This window comes from Haemaphysalis longicornis, unplaced genomic scaffold (genome assembly GCF_048455015.1).
Source record: "Haemaphysalis longicornis isolate Haplotype H1 unplaced genomic scaffold, Haemaphysalis longicornis Haplotype H1 scaffold_43, whole genome shotgun sequence".
Classification (NCBI taxonomy): Eukaryota; Metazoa; Arthropoda; class Arachnida; order Ixodida; family Ixodidae; genus Haemaphysalis; species Haemaphysalis longicornis.
In genome coordinates, this window is record NW_027526371.1 from 1,701,448 (window position 1) to 1,709,379 (window position 7,932).

Sequence of the window (7,932 nt, forward strand, 5' to 3'; positions counted from 1 at the left end):
CTCACACATGCAAATAGTTTTTTATCAACACTATAGCTGTCAAAAAAGAAATACCTGCCCAGTGGAAAGGTTTTCAACTGTACTTTTGCTAATTCACGGCACTTCCAAACTTTCACCTAAGAATTTTGAGACGTTCAGTACTAATTAAAGTGAAGTGCTTCATAGTTGTGTCCTTCTCTTTCCTCTACTCCATGCCCAACAACACAACAAAGCGACAAGCATACAAATGGGAACAAAATCAAACATTCACCCGACGTGCTCAAAAAAATTTAAAAGAAAAGAAAAAAAGAAAACTATTGACATACCTGACTTAAAGCCAAAAATAACGCCATTTAGTAGTACAGATAAAAAGAGTGCTGACAGCAAAACACTGCATTTCAGACATGAACGCATGCAATGCAAACGGCTCATGAAAATTGGCGTTTTTGGAACCGAAGCTGCAAAAAGGTGGCCATTACTGGCAGCTGCACGTGACGTAGGCGATGGAATGGAAGCGAACGTACCAGTACCGGCGGTCGCTTGTACCAGCTTCCAAATGCGCATGGTAATGTCGCGTTTCGCACTGTTATTTCGGCAAGAAGACTTCCACTAACATTTTGAACGGGCTCACAAGTTAGGCGCAATTCTGACATCACGTTGCTAGCAACAAAGATGAAGTAGACCGTCCAGCTGTTATTTTTGCATCAGAATACCCGCCGGAGTAGCAATCTTTGGCATTGTGGGTAAAAGGCAGGGCAGATTTACAAAGCTGTTTGCTCGCGTAAGCCAGCACCTTGGCTAACACCTCGCTTTTTTTTGAGGGGAAGAAATTACGAACTATTTTACTATATCTCTGCATGCAGGCAGCTTAGTGAATGTCCGTCAAGTAATATTCCCCTAGCTGCCCATCGAGGATCGAATTGTTAAATTTATTTGAAACCGTAAATCAGCATACAAAGCTGACATACACTAAAAGGCAAAAAAAAAAGTTACCTATCTACCATTGTTCTTTTGCTACTTTCAGCAGGGACATGTGCAGTTGATAACATTTTACTTTTAGGTAAGCTAAATGTGCTACTCTAGAGAAGTAAATACGTCCTCTCGCGATTGAAAAAAATGTATATAAAAGTTTATCGTATATAAATCGTATATATAAAATCATATCGTATATAAAAGTTTAGCGGTTTTCTTAGCTTCCGCACTTTGCAAAGGCGATGGCCGATCTTTGTGCGGATATATTTGTACCAAGAGCAAGGCTGAGCAAGTGAGGTAAAATTCGCACAAACGTTTACACCTGCACGTAGGTCAACTCTAGTTAGGTCGTCAAACTTTTGGAGATGTCTAAGGGGTTGAGGTGGCGTTAGGCCAGCCCAAATACAGCACACATTGCACGAGGATATGCAAGCGGTCTATGACTTATAACAGATGCTTTTTTCAGTGACAGATGCAATAGGCATGATAAATGTACAGGCAAGTGCACATTTCCCATTATTTTTCTGAATAAAAATATTGCTTTCAAGTAACAAACAGTTTCGCTAGCTCCAGAAGCACCCCAAGAAAGCGTGTAGTTTGTAGAATAGCACAATGACAACTAAGTCTTTACTGCTGGCCTATATTACCGACACTCTAACTCATATTACGTCACTGTACCACGAGATTTGAAATTTTTTTAACATTTCTCCTGTTCTTTTTTTTGGTAGAAAAATGTCTTTTCATGGCTGGAATGGAGCTGACTAAGCTACCAAAGGCTAGTTTTTTCAGGCTGAACAAAGTTGTATTTTCTCTTTGTGGCCCCTCTAAGGGGACATTGGAAAGGGTCATAAGCAGCATATAGTTAGTTATCTTAGTGGATACATATCACCAATGTCTAGGCCTCGTACAGATCTTTTTTTTTTTTATGCTATTCCTGCACATTTTCCATTGAGAAAAGTGTATCCAAAAGTGGTGTTTTCCTAATGCCATCCTCCTCACCGATTCGCTGGGCTCAGCTATGGCACAACATGGCAAGTCCACTGAATCGAATTAAACGGATTGCTGCGTGAACAAACAAAATGTCCATCGCAACCATGAAATGGGTGAAGATAGAAATTTTGAAGGCCGAGATTGTGTGAAACACATCGCAAACCACCGTGACATCTGGCCTCTTCATTTGCCAGCCCTGAGCAGGTATGACTAGCTCGGAGGCAGCCCCAGAACTGCTCTCACAGTAGAAATTCTATGGGTAAAAAAAAAATGGGGAGCTGTACAGGAACATTTCTTCACAGTAAAAATGAAACAAAATGGGGAAGTTGGAGTGGTGGCTGCGAATGACACATGCCGTTTTGTCTTCTACTGCCCATTTGAAATAAACCAAGGCCGAGTATTCAAAATAAGAGATGGCATGGGTTGAGCTGAACAATGCAAACTGAAATAAGACGAGCAAATTCATATTAGCATCCGTATGTACAGACCCCAAGGTGAATTTGTCGAATATTTATTAGACAAATAGAGCCTTATCTCCTTAGCACAGCTCAGAAGAAAAGCAAAGCAGTGTGACGCTATTTTATGGCTCATAACTTAGATTTGCCCTCTTTTAACATTAATAATTATTGATTAATTGTAGGGTTTAACGCGCCGACGAGGCGATGAGGCGCGCCGTAGTGGAGGGCTCCGGAATAATTTTGACCACCTCGGGATCTTTAACGTGCGCCGAAATATCGTACACGCGGGCGTTTTTGCTTTTCGCCTCCATCAGAAACGCGACCGCCGTGGCCAGGAATCGAACCCGCATCCTCGTGCTCAGCAGCACGACGCCTTGGCCACTGAGCCACCGTGACGGGTCCTATTAACATCAATATGGGCTTTTTATTTATTAAGGCACAATTCTAGTGGGTAAGGTGGGTAAATCTGCCCGCAAACCACTACAATCTGCTTGGCTGTCTGAAAAATGTGTAACAACAGCCAACGTCAACGCATCAGCAGACCAAAAGTGGAAGGAGAACAGCACCTTCGAACACTTTTCCTTCCCAGAAATAAAATTGCGCAAAAATCATCCACAAAAAGCTCTAAATGTGTTTCAGACATCCAAGATTTGAACCTCAGTGACCCTTCACGAGCAAGAGGGCCCAAGACAGCAAGAGCGCACACCCCTTAAACAGCACACCCAGTTCCTTTGTTTAGAGAGATGCCCCGAAAACATTGCAGTAGTCTGAGGAAGGTAAAAAGAAATTATTGAGTGAATTTCATTATCCCGAAAAAGTTTTAGAAATGCACCGTCAAGAATTTCTGTACATCAAGCTATGTTACCGCAAGTTTTAATACATGCTGCTTTGTGCTTTGTTTTTCATCAATACCTGACGTTACTGTGTATGTAACCGCACAAGTTCACGCGCCAAAGGCAAATTTATCGTTGCAAAACGGGGGTGGCAGCCTGAAACTGAATTTTTATGGCGAAGTGAAAATGCACTGAAAACCAAGCTTAGTCGCTATTTCTAATCACTACCAAGAATCTCAATGTAGCAAATCAATTGAGATCCTCCACTGACAACAAAGTATATGTTCGGTACGACTTGTAGAAAACATCGGCAGAGATTGTGCGAATGTGACTAGCATTGTTTTTTCTTTTTATTCGGTCACTTTTGGTGTGCATTACATCTATGTCTAAGTTTATTTTGAGGTGAAAAGAATGCTACCAAAAATTTCGTTGTTTATGACACACCATAATTTCTAAAAAACATTATTTTAAATCTGATATCTCCTTGACTTATGACTTCAAAAAAACCACTGGACTTTTTCGGCCAAATTCATCACACACGAAATGATAAGGAAGTTTTACAATGCGGGCACCTAGCCCACCCGCAGTACAGAATACCACTACGCCAAAACATACAGATGGGTGGGGGCCATAAAGTGCTGCTAAAGTGCTCAGGATGTTTCTCTGCTTAGCTCTAAAAAAACATTTCAGAGTATGATCAAATAACAACACATGAAATTTAGGTATGTCTATAAAAAGATTATTTTTGTAGCGCAAAAGAATAACAATGAATATTTGTAGGGTTGCAAGTACCGGAGCTAGACCATGGCTATTATAAGCATGGCATAGTGGAGGGCTCTGGAATAATCGCAACCACCTTAATACCTTTAACGTGTGCTGAAATCTCGACCAGACAGTTTTCGTTTTCGCCTACATCAGAAAAATGGGCGCCGCGGCCGAAATCAACGACAGAAACTTCTTTGACACTGAATGTTACACAGGTAGGATTCATGGCATATCGAATTTAGTCTCCCGCCACAATACTCGAAAGGTTGGTTCTCTAGGTTATGGGTGTTTCGGACATTCTGTCCTTGTTTCCAATTTGCACTCACAGACTGATTCAGACAAGCCAATCCGGAGCACCATGGCTTCTTCAATGCAGTTGCCAGGGCAACCAACAAAACCCTGAGTTGTCAGCGCAAGACTCCGCACCTGCTTATCTGTGCTCGCAGTATGGCTCTTCTTGTTTTCGTTCCCGGCCTGAACGCATGATCGCTTCCCCGTAACAACATCTCCCCCGAACACTACGCAGTCTGGTGCAACTGAGTGTTGAAAGAGCAGGGTAATCTGCTCAGGAACTCGTCACATCTGTCGCAGTAGACTGGTGAGCTAGAAATGGAAGGTTAGCAACCACAAAAAAAAAAAAAAAAAAAAGGTCACCTCATCACATTTGACTGTATTCTAAAAGTTGGCAGAAAAAAATTGTGGAATTGCAGACTGCTGCAGGGATATTTCAGAAAAGAAAAAAAAAATAATGTTTCTTCTGTTTTATTTTCATGTATTGTTGACGCTTTATACTTTTGTTTGGTGCTAGCCTGTCGTAGATTGCGGTATTAACGTGTTGGTTCATCATTTTGTAATGTGCAAGCTTCTTTTTTAATTTTCTCTCTCGCACACTCCCCTTTGTAATGCAACTGCACTTGTGGGTCAAACGACATGTAAATCAAGACACCAGCCTGTCACTGGCACTCGACCCAAAAAGGGTTTCGGAACTGGGTGGCTACGTGGATTCTTTCCATTTTCTTTGGAGTTAAACGAAACAAAGATAAACTGTAAATGAGTAATTAATACAGCATTTCAACAAAAAAATTATAATCAAAGTGCTCGTCTCACTTGATTCATCTCTATATAAACAACCCCAGCCCGTTGTAAAAGCAGCCCAAGACCTTGACATTTCCGTGACCGCACCTGTTATGTGCTGCGATTCTCGGCATCCCGCTGGTAGCAGTAGGTTACTTCCAAGAACCTCCTATGCTTGGTCAAATTACCTTTAGTATCCAAGCTCAACTATACTTTTTCCCATCTATTCCTCTACTTTTCATACCCTTCCACTCATAGTGCAGTGTTTGCAGCCACGAAATGCGCAAGGTGAACTGTTATGTTAGATCTTTTTCTGCAAATGTCAACCACGATAACCAGGTGCCCAAGTTATCCCGAAATCAGCCCTGGCAACTTAGATTAGATTAAAAGACTACAGCTTACTACTGCATGCATAACGATGCACTACATATGCAATTTTTCTGCCAAAAAAAAATATGCTAGTAGCAGCACTCTTTCAAACGCTTGTGTTCCGAGATTTCGAGGCATGTTAATGAACCCCAGGTGCTTCAAATTCATCCAATGCCCTCCACTACGGCGCGCCTTATAGCCCTTGTGTACCTTTGGCTTGGTAAATGCCAAAATTTAGATGTTTTGGAAGGAACTTCAATTGAGACCTGCTCTTATAATAACATGCCTTCAACATCCACAAAACGTGTTCTTTTTACCCAACAGGCAATTCAATGCTCCCACTTTAACTAAAGAGCTGTAAACACTGAACAACGGGGCATAGAAACTGAGAAAGCAGCAAGATCTCAAATCAGCTGCGCTGAACCAGCATCACGTGACCGCCGAGACGGGAAGTAAACAAACCACCGATTTGACGGCACACGAATCTAAGTGCAAAATTTGCGTGCGCGCGGGCTTTGACAGCCGACATCACCAGCCTTACAAGCAAAACAGGGGGTAAACAAAGATAACAGGCCTCGCACGTGATCGCGCACGGCTGTTTCGAAAGCCAGAAAACAACACGGGGGGGAAAAAAAGAGACAACGGCACCCATATGCAGCGTCCCGCGCGGAACTCCAGTCGCCTTGACACACACACGGTCGGGGGAGGACTCGATTTCCGCTGTACTCGCAAGCATTGCGAATAGGCGCTGGTCCGGCCGAAGTGGTCGTCAACGGCTGCTGCAGATAGGGGCGGAAAACGGGCGAGGTCGTGCATCCGACGTCCCGTGCCCCGACGACAGTGCACTGCGTCGTCGTCGTCTTGTGCGAAGACGGCAGCCGTGACCGTCGCAGGTCGATGACAGCTGTTGTGCGCGATCCTTCCTGAGCGCTGCCGTGACGTGTTCGGAGGCTCGCTCGGCGGCGTCGAACAGCTGTTTTGCCCGCCGTCCGATTCTCGCGTTTCCGACGACGGTTCGCTATCAGGCATGACGTAACCCAGACGATGATGTCCGCTGCGTCGTCCCCTTGCCTACCCGGACCCCCCGCTGGCTTGCCTCAGCGGGCAAGTCCAGGCAAGGCACCGAAACTACCCTCCCCGAAGTCTCTTCGGGCACGGCCGCCTCCCACGTACTGGACGAACCCCTGGTCGCCGTATTCAAAGGGTTTCCCTCTTTTGGTCAACCCCAGCGGAGGATGATTGACTCACACAACACCGCGCCCAGGTGGACGGAGTCTCCGGGGGAAACGAAATGCTGGCCAAGGCTTCACGAAAAGCAAGCGCAAGGTCGACCACTTGGTCGACTGCGGGCGAATTCGCACTGGGAAAAAAAAATGAGGCCCTCGAGCCAGCTGAGGGGGGAAGCATAAAAGTGTACACTCTTGCATCGCGCGTCGTCCGTGAGCAATTCAGCGGGGCGTAAATTGACCGTCGCTGGCGGGTTCGCGATCGCCCGTCCGGGACCCGTTGACGAAATGCGCGCGACCTCAGAGACGATTAGTTGAAAACTGTACAAACCATCACGTTCAACGTGTGTTGGTCAATCGGTCAGCATCGACGTCCAGCATCCGAGATAACGAGTCTTGGGGTAGGTAGCTCACTACGCCGTAGAACCCCGACGACGAGGGATAACCACACACACGCACACGCAACAGCAGACGACGAAATCAGCCGCACTCCAAGACCACACTCAGAAACAACACACACGGACGACTCCCGTCACGACAGGCTGGGATACGCGTATTCCCGCGACGTCGGGCGCAGAATACACTACTACTCACCAAGGACCAGCTCCCAGCTTTCGTTGCCGAGAGACTTCTCGGGGACGACGTCGAGCTCGAGCATGGTGGTGCCGTAGACTCGCACGCTGTTTTTCCGTCTGCTGCGGGCGCACGCGATCCTCTACTACAGCATCGGCCGTCGTTGTGCGAGCACGGAGACGCGGGGAAGAAAGCGAGGGTAGCGAAAACAAAGGACCGATTCCCCGAGCCGTTCACTCTTTGTCCGCGCTACGAGTCGCCATGTTGACTCGACTTTTGTTGTTGTCTTTTGGAGGCTGTCAGCTGGCCGGACCCAGCTCACTCAGCTGCTGCTGCGGAGCGTCGCGGTTTATTTCCGCTCTTTGGAGAACGCGTCGCCAGGGGGCGGGAGTGCGGCATCACGTTCTGCGGGTTCAAAATGGCGCGTTGTTTAAACATGGTTTAAACTGCCAAGTTTGCGGTGCGTGCCAACGAATCTAAAAATGCGTTTAATACCACTTTTTAGGCACGAATCAAGTATTGAAAAACAAACTAATCTAAACAACCAAGTGAGACGAACCGACAGCCGGCGGACCAATAAAGAAAGGCAAAGGCTGCTGCACCCCGGGGATCCTCTCCCCCGGGGTGCTCCAGCCTCGCCCGATCGCGGCTGGCTGGAGCGCCCCACGGAAGTGACGTCACCTGTTTTTTGTT

General features: G+C 46.0%; 1 protein-coding gene across 2 annotated transcripts in view; it reads right to left on the reverse strand.

The window, feature by feature from the left end:
• LOC144137635 (phagosome assembly factor 1) overlaps window positions 1-7,578 on the reverse strand; it is a 43,483-nt gene extending 35,905 nt beyond the window's left edge. Inside the window, exon 1 of one of the 2 annotated variants that reach the window (XM_077669578.1) lies at window positions 7,261-7,578. In XM_077669578.1, the coding sequence (XP_077525704.1) occupies window positions 7,261-7,324 (64 nt within the window). In that variant the 5' untranslated portion in view covers window positions 7,325-7,578. Of the gene's footprint in view, window positions 1-6,088; window positions 7,184-7,260 lie in introns of those variants that run through there. The other variant, XM_077669576.1, reaches the window with a different exon arrangement.
• Window positions 7,579-7,932: the final 354 nt, after the last annotated feature.